The sequence below is a fragment of the Ptiloglossa arizonensis genome, chromosome 2 (genome assembly GCF_051014685.1).
Source record: "Ptiloglossa arizonensis isolate GNS036 chromosome 2, iyPtiAriz1_principal, whole genome shotgun sequence".
Taxonomy (NCBI): Eukaryota; Metazoa; Arthropoda; class Insecta; order Hymenoptera; family Colletidae; genus Ptiloglossa; species Ptiloglossa arizonensis.
This window is the reverse complement of record NC_135049.1, coordinates 6,140,080-6,156,971: the sequence shown is the minus strand read 5'-3', so window position 1 is coordinate 6,156,971 and position 16,892 is coordinate 6,140,080. Positions and strand designations below refer to the sequence as shown.

At 34.2% G+C, this 16,892-nt stretch overlaps 1 protein-coding gene across 12 annotated transcripts in view; it reads right to left on the bottom strand.

Annotated features, from left to right (window-relative positions):
* The window catches only part of Dnc (phosphodiesterase dunce), a 621,682-nt gene that overhangs the window by 182,453 nt on the left and 422,337 nt on the right, over positions 1–16,892 (bottom strand). For 4 of the 12 annotated variants that reach the window (XM_076327444.1, XM_076327445.1, XM_076327446.1 and 1 more), the window contains exon 2: positions 14,655–15,994. The exons of 7 other annotated variants lie outside the window; for them this stretch is intronic. In XM_076327444.1, the coding sequence (XP_076183559.1) occupies positions 14,655–15,688 (1,034 nt within the window). In that variant the 5' untranslated portion in view covers positions 15,689–15,994. The remainder of the gene's footprint in view (positions 1–14,654; positions 15,995–16,892) is intronic. One more of the 12 variants, XM_076327447.1, reaches the window with a different exon arrangement.

Genomic DNA, 16,892 nt, shown 5'->3' with positions numbered 1-16,892 from the left:
AATCATCCCTATCATTGGCTAAGCTTCGAAATAATATCGTACGCGTATCAATGTGGCTACTAATAAACACTAAAATCATTTATATTTTTTATCGTATCCTCGTGAGAGTATTATAAATGGATACGAAGTTGTTCTGAAAAAAATAAGTCTAAATTCAACCTTATATGTACTATTTTTAATTTTATGCAATAGACAATTTTTGAAAAGTGATTCGTATAAAGCATAAGTGTAAATAGTCCGAACAAATTTGCTTTTACTTTTATCGGAATATCTTTACCGATCTATCGATAATATTATCACGAAGATACTATGAGAAATAAAAAAATTTTTAGTTTGTATTTGCTACTGTTGCGCCGATACGCGAGCAGAATCGCTTTGAAGTTTGATAATCAAGCACTTGTAATAGGAAGTGCGTTTACTTTAATGTGTCTCGTTTATTCTCTTCGTTGGACATTTGTATCGCGAAAGATTACCTAACCTCAAATATGAAAGATTGATTCGAGAAGCAAGTTCTCTACCAACCCTTCTTAAAACATTTGAAACGATCTCGAAAGTGTACATTTCAACATATAGTTACTGTAGTAGACAAAAGAAAAGAATAAACTAACAGTTTGTTGATAAATGTTTATGCAATCAACAACGTGACATGGAATGTGGGTTGGTAAAATTATACGAAACTAGATCCAAGTTTGACCTACATATGGATTTGACGTTAGACTCTGAACTAACACTGAACTTAAACTTAAATTTGAAATCAGTGTAAATACAGAGATTCACTGGAAATTGAAAAATGAATTGGTTAAGATACGGAGATTAAATGTTGACTTAGAACTGAATTGATATTGTCTCGGCAAAAAAAAAAAAATAGAACGGTTTTCAGTGCTTTCGCTCATGATATAACCTACATCAGAAGAAAATGTCAATTGCATCGACCATTTTCTCTTTATAAATTAAGAGAATTATTTTTATCGATGCAAATATGTAGATTCGAAAGGTTAAAACCGGTGCAAGTAAATGTGAAGTGTACTTACGAACATCGAGAATTTATTTTTTATTTTAGATATATACATCGTAGAAATTCTATTATATCGTCTTTAACAGATTATAGCATTTCTACAGTAAAAACATAAAACCATTTATGTCCCAGGATTTTACACCATTTTTAAGTGTGCTTGGACTGACCTACATACTTTTATATATTTAAGTAAAAGTGACTTGATAAAGGAATTTCATTTTAATGACACTCGAACTTTTTTTACAAAGAAAGTTATGTTTTTTAAGCATTGCTCGTAGGAACACCATTTTTATGTTAAAACTAGATTCATGTAATAGAAAAACAATACATTAACACACGTTCAGAAGTGAAAGAATACGAAGGCATTCGAGTACTTATTTTAATCGTATTATTAATCATTTTATTAACATTGTCCTAAAACTAAAAATTCATCATACATTTAACACGAAGCGAACGCTGCTTTATTTCTTCAATTGATTGTGTGGTATCGGAATTTTCTGGGCCCACTTGGGCCTGCTTCGAGTGCAGGCCTTGAAGATACATTGCGTGCGAATGGATCTGCGTTAAGGTAAACACTTGGCGTTAATCTGTCGCCAGGTTTCCCGAAGGGCACGAGCGACCCTTTACAGGGGGTCGTGAAAGACGACCGAGCGTGGAAATGCGTGAGAACGAAAGAAAATGCGTGTGGTCTGGAGAAAATGAAGAGTGTTTGGAAAAGACGAACGATGGAGATGAGCCAACGTGACCAGATGTCCGAAGTGAGAGGGATTGAGGACTCAAATGAAAGAGAATGAATGCACGTAAGGATATAGGTTGCGAAAAAAGCGTGTTTGGGACAATATGGGTACGAGAAGAGACTGGTAAAGAGGTAGTAAGAGAGGAGAGTTGGAAAAACGCAGTAAGATGAGAGATTTGTTAACACTAGGTTTACAGGACACGTCATTTTGACGCATTTCTATCGATGAGGAAAATTACAAGAATTACAATACTTCGGTCACTTGTACCGACTTTTATCCAATTAACGAGACAAATATTGTTGTTTCGTTCTCTCCTCCTATCACTTGGATCTCTGGAGGAGAGATCCTTTTGAATGATTTATCCCCGTACGAGCCCCCAAATAACTATTGCTCTGATGTGGTATATTAAAGTATATTTAATAATATTATATATTACAATGATGATAGTGTTAGATGTAGTGTCAGTGGTTAGTTTCGCTGGATACGTCTCTTAGTTGTCTCGTCTTATCGTCTTTTTAGTCATACCGACACACTCTTCGGACATACTCTCGTCGTCATACTTTGTCATACTCTGTTCCTACGTTCTTCTCGCGCTCTATATAGTCATTCCCATTCATTCTCTTTCATTCCAATCCTCAGTCTCTCTCACTTCAGACATTCGGCCACGCTCGGCCATCCCAATCACCCGTCTTTTCTAAACACTCTTCACTTTCTCCGAACCACATGTATTTCCTTTCATCCCCATGCATTCTCACGCTCGGTCGTCACACAAGACCCCTTGTAAAGGATACTCGTGCCTTCCAGGAAAGCTAGCGAGCCGATCGGCGCTAAATGTTTACTTCAACTCGAGTCCAACCGCGCACGTTATCTTGTTTAGGTCTACGCTCGAAGCAGGCCTAAGCGGACGCCGAAAATCCGATACTACAATATGTATTGAAATTCATTTTCTTCAAAGCTTTCTAATTTTATAATTCTCTATACGGTATACATATTTCTTCACGATACGCGCCAATTTAACACAAGAAATATTCGTAAACCTAGTGTTAAGACGCAGACGACGAAGGCGATAACGACACGTGCCGAGGGCACTGAAACGATCTTAGTTTTATACATAGTCGATCTATCTTTAATGAAAAAAGAAACCTATTACCAATACCACGTCCAATCTATAATATTGCAATAACAATAATAATACTAATATATAATACTAATATAATGTATCCAACATCAGCAACCAACACACGACCAACAATTTTTTTATGTAATACTTCCATTGTACGAATATTCAAGCCATTAGGAATTATTGAAACAGTTTCGTGAAACAACAACGAATTTTTTGATGCTATTGTTTCGAAGTTTGGTTCGAAAACGATGTCAATTTGTACTTTTATCGTAAAAATTACAGTGTATCTCGCTTCTTGCATATTTCATAATAGAACAGTACTTTATTATTCATTATGCAAACAGTGAACATTAAAATTGGATCAATCACTGTAGAATATTGCGGAAAGGAAAAACTTTACCACATTATCATAACCGACCTAAAAATGCGAGAGTTGACATACGAGGTAATATTATTGCAAAGATAACAGAGAATTAGCATTGAAGGAGCTGCATTTAGTGCAGAAGGTTCGTTATATGGCCCTGCGGCAGATGAATTATGATAATATATTTGCAATACATAATTGTAACTAACGTTGAAGCATGCAGCATCATTATTACGAAGATAATAAGGGAGAATTCCTAGTGTTAAATTTGCAATATTTGTGAGTACTATAAAACAGTAACTGATTTTTCAGCGATTACTTTTATAATTGATTAATAAAAGTATTCATAATAATGAAAAGCATTAATCAGATAATCGTCATCCCTGAGGTTATTCAGTGATCATAAATAAACAATTTGTTATTATTCGATGAAAGATTGATTTTAACATTTACTACCTTTTTAAACTTTTTTACTACTAAATTGTTGATTCAATCGTACTTATAGACGTGTAATTATTTTCCGATTAAATGATTAATCATTTAATCGTATCTGACAGATACATTTGCTTTGATTACACGCATTAGGTATTAATCATGATTAGATACTGATTTCTTACTAATTACAATCATTAATTGTTAAACAATAATTAGATTACGTTTTGCTCATCACTGCTATGGAAGGTTCGTTATATGGTAGTGACTGGATTGGAATAAATTTCTAAATTTGGTTATTAGTATATTAAAAAATAATATTATCTAATATATCTCAAACACGTTTCTCATAAAATCGATTTTTTCAAACTAACAGACAAGATTATACTGTAATCGATTTATTTAAAATTTGAAATGTTCGCTGGCGCTCAAAAGTAATTTGAATACATGTTATACATATATGCGTATGTTTGAGAAAACAGTAAGAGATTGATTATTATTTTTAAATAGGTAAGATATTCAAAAATATGTGTATATAGTTTTACTACTTTTATGAATGTAAACATTTCTAATAAAATACACGTGTGTTTGAAAATGCGGTTAAATGCTTTTAGTAAATTAAATTGAATTTCTGTTGCATCGATTGCATCATCAAATAGTTTCGAGCGATAGTGTGTATTCGTAGCTATGTTCTCTATTATTGAATAGATCCTTTTTACGTCCGAGATGTTTCCTAAATGAATTGGAACCACCATAACTTCAAATGATATTACATATCTCGCGCGAGTGCTATACAGTCTACGACAGATGCGTGATAAAACATTTAGGGCTCTGTTATTTTTACGAATTTTAATCAAATCTTTTATGTGCATATATGTTAAACCCCGAGGCATAAAAAGAATGCAAAAAAAAAAAAAATTTTCCTAGCTGCTTCACTCTTACATATATTAAAATTTCAACTTGTCTCTGTTCGAAATGCTCTCATACTGGTTGTCATCTCTGTTAGCTGGAGGCGTTTCAGCGTTTCAAAAACAGAGGAAAAACATTTCATTTACCATGAAATGGAACTCGCTAATTAATGATCGCGTCGGTGCCCGTTGTAACATGATTAGCGTTCCCCATGGTGCAAATTAAATTCGCAGGTACGCAAACTCGTGCGACGAAAGCTTATTAACGACGAAAAACAGGGTCCAACGTGAAATAAATTGCACGTAAAGCTTCCTTAGTTTCTTGATCATTGTGCATTGGACTAAACGGCTTCGAATTACTTGAAAGTAAAATCACACAGTACGCGTGAAAATATCGCGGCTTAGTAACGAAATGTAGAATTCAATTAAATAATGAAACAGTTCGTCCGTTGGCAAAGCCTGATCAACGTTGACGATCCATTATTTAATACGTTCCTGTTGAAAAGTAAATAAATATCGAGACCGGTGTACGAATTAGTATACGTTCCGCGTCACTGAGAGTGAATATTGATCACTGGAGAAGTGAAACGTAGGTAGGAAAATATACGAAACAATAGACTAAATTAAAACCTCGAGAGAAATTATCGAAATAGTGATATACTTAAGAAATTGTTAAAAAACAACGATCAAAATAGTTTGATGAATATCTGAAAAAAACTTCTTGGAATACAAAGAATTCCATTTAAACGGTTGAAATTGAATTCTTTGAAAGGAGTAATCAGTTAGGGTATACATTTCACATAGGGATGTCGATTCTTGTTAAAAAAAATTAGTTTTTTGACTTTATACGGATCACACGTTAAAAAATAGCTAGTGAAAATGTCATGGTAAAAATAGACCCAACCATAAGATTGATATAAATCAATCTTTTGAAAAATTCGATTTAAAATTGTAATCTGATTTTTCATGTTTCCGTACCGATAACTCAATCACCGTGATACGAAACTCCGTTTTGTTTTTAGCCATTAAATGACTTCAATTTGGCGCTATTTTAACCCTGATATATTTCTTTATTATATCTAACAGCATCTAGCAAAAAACGAAACCCGTGATTAGAAAATTTTACTCTTATTTGGAAAAGTGCACTTTTGTGCACTTTCATTTTCTTTTGTATTCTTTTCACGAATGAAATCTCTATAGATATATTGGGTAAATAACTATTAACAAGGTACTATTAACACAGTATATGTGGGTTAATAGTTAAATAAACTAATGCAATAATAGCGAAAATAAATTTGAGGAAACTAGTACAAATTAAAATCGGAGAATAAATACAGATATATTTGAACAAATAAGATAAATGAAGCAAAAAAGGAAATTAAAAGAAAAATAATTCACCGCCTATGAGCGGTTAGCACTGGTTACCAAGGGGTCAACCGGCATCCGTGGTAGTCTGTCGAGGGTCCAGTTATCCAAACGGGACTGGTCAGTTGTGGTCAGTATTGGTCAGCATTGGCCAGTAGTGGCCAGTAGTAGCCAGTAGTACTCAACAGTGGTCAGTAGTGGTCAGTAGTGGTCAGTAGTGGTCAATAGTGGTCAGTACTGGTAAGCACTGGTCATTAGTGGTCAGTACTGGTAAGCACTGGTCATTAGTGGTCAGTAGCGGCCAGTAGCGGCCAGTAGCGGTCAGTAGCGGTCAGTAGCGGTCAGTAGCGGTCAGTAGCGGTCAGTAGCGGTCAGTAGCGGTCAGTAGCGGTCAGTAGCGGTCAGTAGCGGTCAGTAGCGGTCAGTAGCGGTCAGTAGCGGTCAGTAGCGGTCAGTAGCGGTCAGTAGCGGTCAGTAGCGGTCAGTAGCGGTCAGTAGCGGTCAGTAACGGTCAGTAACGGTCAGTAGCGGTCAGTAGCGGTCAGTAGCGGTCAGTAGCGGTCAGTAGCGGTCAGTAGCGGTCAGTAGCGGTCAGTAACGGTCAGTAGCGGTCAGCACAGGATTAGTCGGGCTCCATGGTAGTCTGCGGATGGTCCACGTGCTTCAGAGGGACAGATTCCTCCACCTCGAAGACTCCCCAGAGAATGAAATTTTTGGAAACCGGCGGCACTATACATACCCTCCGACAAGATGGTTTGCAGTTACTTCGATTGCTTTTGTTCGATTTAACCAAATATTTCAACAAATTGATGTTTTCAGTCATTCTTTATACTAAGACATTACGAATAATTGTTTAATGTATGGTCCTACGAGGGTTTATAATAATTATGATAAATAAATATCAAGATATTGCGAAATCTACGAAGGCGAATGGTTTTAGTGAATGTTTGTTCATGAATGCGATCGTTATTAACATTTACTCCTATTCCAAATATTATCCTTACAAAACGCATCTTATTCATATATTATAAATAATTAATTTGCCTGTAGAAATTAATTTTGATCAAGATTCGAAGTAAGGAAATGTTTCTTTATGTTGCGAAGTAATAATTGTTTATTGGATACATTAATTTAACATTTCTTTAATTCTTATAATTTACACACTACGCGTAAAAGATGCATTTTTACTTAAAAGAGCCGAAATTCAATCAATCACTTTTCTAGGTAGAAAAATCATCTACTTAGAACCAAAAACAATTAATAAATTATATACCACTATATTTAAGAAACTCTCTTCTATTTTTGAGGGCTAATTAAAAGCTTTCTGGTGATTCTTGCTTGTGATCGTATGAGCAACAACGGATTACGAGCGGAGCGAAGATGTAAACACGTGTGCCTTCTTCTTGTGAACGGATAATAGGTCAAGGTACTTCCGTAATTTGCGAGTGCTCCTCTGCCTCGATGCTTACACTTTGAAGACTCGTATCTCGGAAACCGATAGAGATATTGATTTGAAACGAAGTGCTTCTTGAAGAGCCAATCTTCCTTAACTTACAAGTATATTTATCTTCATCCTCTGGTGATTATTCGAGCTGCACTTTATGTTTAAACCTCACATTACATTTATTATGTTAAACAGTTTCATCGATTTCTGAGAATGCAAAGAACTTCCTAGCCCTATTTCCATCATTTCGTGTCCCTTTTCCTTGTTTCACGTGATCGACTAATAACACCATGTTGCTTCTGAACTCATTCATAATTTGTTCCTGTTCTGTTCTTAAACAGTTGTTTGTGACGCGAGGACTTGCCAGTTTAACATTAAAAACTAAGTTTATGCGCAATGTGAATAAGACATTCGAAGTATCTTACTAAACAATGCGAAAGTGACAACTTAAAAGAATAAAATTCGTTAGATATTTATTCGCAAAATAGAACATTAGTTTACAAAGCTATCTAATATTGAATACCCTAGAATAACTAGTGCTGCAACATGTAAAAATCTTGAACATAATTGTGCAGGTTAATAATATGAACTTTGATATTTCGTACCAATATCCAATATTACTTTAGAGGTTTACATCAGAGGGTCAACGGATTATCGAGGCTGTCCAACCGCTCTAGAGAAATGGCTGGACATAAGTTATGGCGAACTCAGCTTCCATTTGGTGCAGGTGTTCACCGAGCATGGATGCTTCGAGAGTTTACGATATGTCAATCGTTATTGTAGACGAGGTAGTAAGACAACACTACAAATCCAAATGGTCGCCAGAAGCCCAGAAATTTCATGACAACAAAGCAATTTCTAAGACCTTAAACTTTAGCAGAGTTTGACAAGCGGAATGATAATAATTCCGTTAGCTGTTATTAATTAATTTCGCGTACGATATTATAAACTCAGGTTTAGAATACCTGAATACATCGTCCTACATTGTAATCGGTCAATAATGAAACATAAATTAATATTGTTAGACCAATTAGATAATTAATAGGACCGCATTCCTATTACGAAATGTCAACACCGATATTGCCTAAAATTAAAAGCTGGTATTATGTAAAATTAAACGCCATTTCAAAATGACATTTCAAAGTAATTTTATCGAAATTTTTCTTAATTGCTTCGATCGAACCAATTATAACCGGAAACTTTTGCACCATATACGTAAATAAAATTACTTTCAGGCTCTTGACTTAACTTCGAACTTTAACACTCAACTGAGTTTAAAAAATGTCTCTGAGTGGTTAATCCGAAATGCATATTTTGCAATCTCGTCATCGAGGAACACGAGAGAGAACAGAATAATACGACATTTTAATGTTAGAAACTGTAAAATTAATTATGTATATGATAAAGATTCATAGAGTATGTTTTATAAATATTTCTAAAATAAGTTTTGAAATACTATATGTTTTTCGTTGTCTAAATTATTTCAATTTCACATTAAACATTGATAGTTTTTTTTATCAGGAATTAATAAACTAAACGCAGACACGTGTGCTTAATTAAACAATTATTGGAAAAGATACTCGTCCTTCGGTTCTTCGATATTAACGAGAACTTAAAAGCATTTCGTTTCGAAGAAAAACATACTTTGTTAAAATCAGTACAATGATAACATTGTTTAAGTAAATAACAGTTTTAAAAATGTGATCTTAAATTCCACGATCTATTTAACATAACGTTTCAAATACTATGAATATTTAAGTTTCATAGGTAGCATTTTCAAAATTAAAGACTACTTCAAAGTACAACTTTAATTTTTATCCTTTTTTTTGATAAGCATTACAAACAACAGTTACACCATACTGTTCAAGTTAACATTCAGAGTATACGTCTAAAGAAAAAGGGTAATTTGTCTGGTAAGCAAAAAATACTTTTACACAATATATTTTAAATGAAAAAAATTCTCTTAGCCTACCATAATTCTCTAAAAGGCACGGAGTTAATTAATAAAATCCTTTTTTCTTCTTTCTTTTTCAACGAGAGAGGGAAAATATTGCAAAGACAGGAGAAAGGTAGGAGAATCTAATAATTCCATTTGACAGATTAAAGCAGAAAAAGCGCTATAGACTACAGACATTTTAATTAAAAAAATTGCGTCTTCGGCTGAGGAACGAAACATATTTTATAAAGATAAAACTGTAATAGAAACTAGTGTCAAAAGGAATTAATTATACAAGAGAGATTTTGATTTCGAAAATTATGTGTCAAAATATATTATTAAAAGTAACAATGAAGCACTGAGAATAAAACCACTATTTACTTAAAAAATTGTTTTATAAATCATTTTACATTTGACTTATTAATCAAAGATTATTTAGTTAACGACATAGCATAAGTAGCAATAATTACGTACTATTTGTACTATCATTTGTATTATTTAAATAAAATGAAAATTTTTTCTACGCCTTTTTTAGTAACTATATCATAAATTTTTGGAAAAGCACTTCGAAAAATACTTCGATTGTGCCTTTTACAAACAATAAAAAATTATGCTTCGTAGAATATGCTTCAATTTACTTTTTATTTGTATTTTTATTTTACATGCATGGACAATTATGTTTAGAAAAGTTTTATGGAAAAAACTTTGGCTATATTGCTGTAGAAAAATATTTAATTTAGGAAATACCCTTTATAAAAAAATATTGTTTTATTTATTTATACGAGTATATACATAATTCTTTTGTAATATTAGTTTTGATTTCTGTTAACTTTCTGAAGTTTACTGTGCCAGAGCTAATTAGCAGTTACATTGTAGTTATACTAGAAAGTCATAAAATTGCAATTAATAGAGATACATGAACAAACACATCTCTTCCTATTTTAATTAAAGTCGTCCTCCAATGCGTAAGAAATACGAGGCTATTATTAACATAAAAGTCATTTCAATTTCAACGATAATTCATTTCTCCAATTTTCCTCTTACGCTTGTTTTTAACATAAAAAACGAAAAATTGATTGAATTCAGTATTAAATTTAATACGATTCATGAAACATCAAAACCGATACTCATCGTTCATCCGTATAGAAATGTGCAATAAAACACGCATACGTTGTCATTAATTTAAAAATATCCATTTTGTTCACAACAGTGTATTTTCTTTAAAACACGTATTTATATTTAGTAAATTACATTCTCCTTTAATTCAGAATTTGAACTGGCTATTTAAACAAATTAGTGCAACGAAAGGACAAACTATTCTCAATTTTCGCGTAATTGGCACACAACTTTCCAGGAAAATTTATTTTGCTCGTACAATGGCTGGTCGTAGTTTCTAACTCTAGGAAAATTAATTTTTCGCCTCGTGAAACGTGAAAATAATCGTAAAACTTGTAAATGCATATAGCTTATAATAGGATCAATGAATTACGCTAAAAATTTTATTTTGCCTACATCTGACAAAGATTAGAGCGTTTTACTTTATGTAAATCAACAAGATTCTACTTAATAAATTTCTTGATAAAAAGTATCTCGCAGCAAACGTATTAAAGAAAACAAAGGATGGAAGTATTGATAAATACGTCTACATCTCCCTCTTTAAAACCGATAAAATAAAAGGAGATAAATGCACAAGACGTTCGAGATGTCTAGTCAATGGTACAAACGTGACAAATTGAATAATAAAATAAGTAGAAAGAAAATAAATATACATAGTTGGCTACAATATTGAAATACATTTGAAAATTCTATCACCAAGTTTTATGACAATTAGAAAACTGAATTCGTAAAAAACGAAACAAAAGTAGAATATATTCAATGAATGTTTCTAGCATTCGTCTATCGCGAATATTTATTTGTCCAGTTTTCATAATCGAAATAACTCACACTCAAAAAATTCAATTTTCACTGAACAGTTTCTCATTTCACATTTCGAAAAGTTAATGAACTGAAAGACCTCCAACCTAATAAGAAATATATGTATTTAAAACGATGGTTCCCTTATTGCAAATTCTAAACTTTTAATTACGTTTTCTGATTAGCAGGCAGCGATTGTAGTTAACGGCCAACCAGGTACAACAAATTCACTTCGAAACTGCGCTTTAGTCGTGGAGGATCAAATTAATTCTAAACACGGACCCGTTTGCGTATTCAAAGGAATTTACCACAGGGGTTGTCGGTGCTCTAATGTTTGGCACGCGAGACAATTACACGACTTAACCCTTTGAAACAGTAACGAGTTGAAAGGTCACGCGTGAGCTTTCACGCTTAGTGAAAGTTTCCCTTGAAAGGTGACACAATTTTTGAAATTAAAAATACCGCGGCTCTCCGTGTTACCATTTAATTTCACAGTTTTATGTTCATCCATAATTTTAGTTACATCGCCTTTAGCGGTCTATCTAATAAAGTTTATTCGAACACGACGTAGTTTTTAACGTACGAATGTGAGACCCAAATGAAATGCACTATAATGTTACTGTGAACCTTTTTATAATAAACGATGAATTTAGTAATTCACTCGATAGTTTTGAGTTTCTATCCGTTAAATAACTCATGTTTCTTCTTTCAGATTTAATTTACCCTATTTTTATTTCGAATATAGTGCTTCTAAGTTAATTTATTATTTAGAAGCATTCATTAGTCTTTGACGATATTAGTTTACGGTACGAGTTTAATATTTATTGATACAATAGAGCTTTTATACGTATGAAATCCTACGAAATAACAATGCTCCGTTGATAACTCAGCGTCTTCTAAAATTTAAAGTAGATCATCGAAGCAAGCGTTAAATTAGTTTTTATTCGATGCGTTTCATTGCATTTTGAGAAAGTTTTGAGCGATTTAATGCATATTTGATCTAAAAGGGATACACTTACACAAATAAATCGCACATAAGAAGAATACATAAAAATTTATATTTCTATAGATTATAATACAGGTTGATTCTCTTGTCAGTGGGCTCAGAATGAATGTCGCTGCTTGAACGTTACGGGGATAATCCCGTGTTTGTATAATATATAGTGATTTATCGATGAAGAGATGATAACGCTATTGTGTCATCGGTTGGTCGATGATAGCTACCACAACAGCATATTATACAGTACTCGTGCAATGACGCAACAGCAATATCGTCGATAGATCATTGCAAACAAATAGAAGATTATTCTCGCGGTGTTTAGATAGTGGCACTGCTTTTGAGTCCACTAGCGAGAAAATCACCCTGTATATTTCATAATACGCGAGTGCATTGGAATATGCAGAATTTATCATAAACTGCATACTCTGCACATTTCGAGATATTCTGCATATACATGTTTTTTAATATATTCTAATGTATTAAACATGTGTAATATGTTTGTGTATAATATGTATATGTGATTTAAGTAAAAGATGCAAATTATTGATTGCACGAATTGGAATTCATTGTTAAAATGCAAGAAAAATATAAATAATAAATAATAACAAATGAAATATAAAATGCAAAGTTTACATTTTTTCTAAAATGCAGGAAAGCTAAATTGAAGTTATATATTTAAGCTATAGTGTTCGCTGACATGCAGGTTAGTCTAATGTCTACTTTGATCAATGAAGGTTGAACCCTAACAACTATTTGTGAGACGAACTTACATTACAGACGGTTCTGTTCTTCTTTCTTGTTGAATTTATTATTAACGAACAGTGGACAAAATTTTTGAATAAGTTCATCATTGTACCTAGAGAAATTTCTATTGATATTCTGAAACCCTTTTGTAGGCTATCGACTTCATAGATTTAGTATTAATACTATTATAAATTATGTCTTCAAACACCGGTAAAAATAATTTTAAATGATTCAAAAATAAGTACTTAGTATTATTAGTTACTCAAAAATATTTAGTAATGTTCAATAAAAATGAAAAAACAGAGAATTATGAACAAAATTTAAACATGAAAAAATCCTCTCTAGGACATTGAATAAAAATTACAAAAAAAAAGCAAAATAACATCATTATTCCTCCAATAAAAAATCGTCATATTTTAGTCCGTTAAAAATCTTTTGAACAGCTTGCTATCATGAAGAATATCAGCTACTTGGCAGACTCTAATTTCAATAATACTTAGCCCATTGATAGAGCATTGAAAAATATTAATCCCACCTTTATTTGCTAATATTCATATACAAGGTGTGAAAGTGTGAACCTCAAATATTGAAATTTACATCGAGATCTTGCGATTATTATAAATCAATCATTTGTTCTTCTAATTAAAATTTTTGCATTTCCAATTGCTCTTGAAATGTTTTACTAAATATGTACCTCATCCAAAACTTTGAAGGTAGTTAACACTCTTTAAATATAAATATTAGCAAATAAAACAAAAGGTTCCAAAATCTTTCAATACTCTATCCGTTTCTCAAGTTTTATAAACAAAGGAGATATTAATTCGATATTATTTGTCGGTAAATTAATGTACAGCAGCCCTTCGATAAATAGCTACGTTTGTTTTTCTATAAAACGTACCAAATTATTCCCATAATTTTTATTAAAATAATTGAAATTAAAAACCAGCTCGCCAACCTTCAAACTTGTGCCTCTCGCGTATCGACAATAATAATGCAAACTAAAAACTTTTATATTTCTTATCACGTTTTTATGAGTGTTATCATCGAATTGACGAGATTCTCAATAAAAATGAGACCAAATATGACCTTATCGGGACAATTTCTAATTATACGTACATAGTTGAAAGTTTTCAAACGATGATTCGTATGACATATATCTGAAAATAGTCCGAATACGGTTTGGTTTCATTTTTATCGGAATAACTTTACAATATATTTATAGTACTCTTATAAAGATACAACGAGACATATAAAAGTTATTAATTGTCATTTGTTTCATCACACCGATACGCGAGCAGTATCCCTTTGAAGCTCAGCGACCGGGTGCGTAATATGAGCCATGCTCGCTGTTACGCGTTTACTCTCCTCGTTGGACGGTTGGTACGTGACTAGGTCTGAATTCGTGAAACAAAAAGTCGATTCCAGGAATAAATTCGTTACCGTCCCCGTTTAAAAAGCTTCGTACGGATCTGACAGTGTGCGTGTTATCGATGGGTTACTGTATTTAAAATGTTTCTAAATCTAATCCATCAACAGCAATCACTACAGCCAAGCGATCTATGTCACGAAATATAAAGTTTAGCAATTTTACGTGTATTCAAACCAGCCAGATTTATCCACCTCTCCAGAAGTCAACACCGATTGTCGTAACTCTATCATGTTAACTACTCACTCTAAAAAGACCTCGGAATCGCTTCTGGGCAACACCAACCTCGGCAGAACGATAGCCTTCCTTCGCCTGGTCTTGAGTGTCTGGCACGCGAATTGGAATTCCGTAGACTGGAGTGGCGAATGAGGACTCAAGATTTTGATCTTCCGATCACTACCACCTGGACTGGTTAGCGAGAACACATTGGACGGAGGTGGTAGGCTCAGATGTTGAGGAATCTTTCTCTCCAAACCGGTATTAGCAAACAATCCGCGTCTGACTTCAGCGTTCAGGCTCTCCTCTCTATTGAGGTTATCACTGCTTCTAGACTCCACAGTGACAACTCTTCTGACGTCCTTCGTGGACGAGGTTAAAAAGCTTCTGTAGTGACTTCTTGTACCAGTCATGTGAGTTTCCGAGGATAGAGACAGCGACTCCAGAGATTTCGAGTCCTCGCTGTAGCGATCGTCAGCACTGAGGAAGTTCTTCGAGGTTCGTAGGCTCTCCATGGATCTGGCTGTTATTTGACCACCACTGCCGGTTGTCAGGAGGTGCGGTTGCTGATGTTGTTGCTGCTGCTGCTTGTGAATCTTGGAGAGGCTCTTCACCTCGGGCTCGTATTCTTCTTGGCTCGACGAGGATTGGGAGCTCCGATTGAGCAGTCCAATACGCGCACCAGAGTATCCAGATATCCTGGACTCCTCGTTCACTCTGAGACTGGTCCTGATCATCCGCTGACGATTCAGTAGCAAGGTTTCTGCTTCCTCGGGCACATCGAGTGAGTGTCGATCCCCGCCTGATATCCTGTTGCCTTTCTCGTCCGTGACCAAAGGTTCGGGCACCTCGTCGTCCTTAGGGATGTTCTCTACCTCGTTCTCAGAGGCGCACTCCATCGTGTCTGAATCTTCTGTGGAGTTACGATGACGAATCTCGAGTTTAGAGAACCTGGAGCTGAATTTCGAGGAGGCCACCAGGGTTCTGGTCTTGGATTCCTTGTGCGATAGTTTGTTGACCAGTGTCACGGATTCCCGTTTTTCGTCGGTGTCATCGTCATCCATTTTTCGAGAGTCCCCTAACGTTGAAGGGAATTGTTCGAAGCGATCGTCGACAATGCAGTTCTTTTTCCTGTTCTAGAGTCGTATACCGGTGAGTTGGAGGTTTAAAATGAAGAAAGAGGAAAGAAGTTTCACGTTCGAATTCTGGCTTCTCGAGTTGCTTTTGCGTCAACGCTTGAAAGTGTGCAGTTTCTGTCAAGGATAATCGAGTCCTAATTCCTCCTGGATTTCTGGGATCATCTGAGTGCGAATAACTCCCGCCACTTCGTTCTCCCCTGTCCTCTCGGATCTCTTATTTTATCTGGCTGGCTGAAAAAGTTAACGCTACTTTTTCACAGTGTTCCCCGATTAACGCGCGATAACTTTACTTTTGGAGTACCTACGGTTACCAGAGATTAATCAGAGACACGAGGGTATTATTGAACGAAACCCAAGTCCTCTATTCCTGGAAATTTACGCTGGAGTACTACACTAAATTTAGTCAACGGATTAATCGCAGTTCAAGGTGGACAGATACAATTTTTTTTCATATTTAACCTAAAACGAATTTTTCACACGATTACATCAGATGCGTTTTTAAGGTCATACTTGGTGGTTAAAACGAACATTCGGATCTGGAATGAAACGTTTCGAATAACGAACTTGACTGTTCAGAGGGGTATTAAATTCTCGTCAATGTAAAATTCCAGCAATCGTATTAACTACGCTTGCAGGCGCATCCGAGGAATCGCTATTAACAATGATTTAATCGATGATTGATGCGAAAAGGATCGGTTGGAGTTAGTATTCAAAGTGCAATTTTTTGCAGTCGAATGGAACTGGAACGACATCAGACTTTGACATTTGAGGAAAATCTAGTCGATTCGTAGAGAAATAAATTAAAAACATATAACCTGCAAATTATCCGAGTACTTCTTCAAATTAAATCATTTTATCACTGATAATTATTGTCCCAAAAATGCAACCCTTTTTCAGATTCAATGTAAACACGATTCTTTTATTTAATGTTCGGAAAATTAATTTAGGAATTTGAAAAATTTGAAACCAACTTTAAAATATAACTAATACAATATTAAAATTCGATAAAAGAGATATGAGATTTCTCAATATGGAACGTGATTTCTTTAGCGAAATTTAGTATGTAAATTAAATCGGAATGTAACGAACTGTATTAATTATCGGTACGAGATAGCATGATTAATTAATC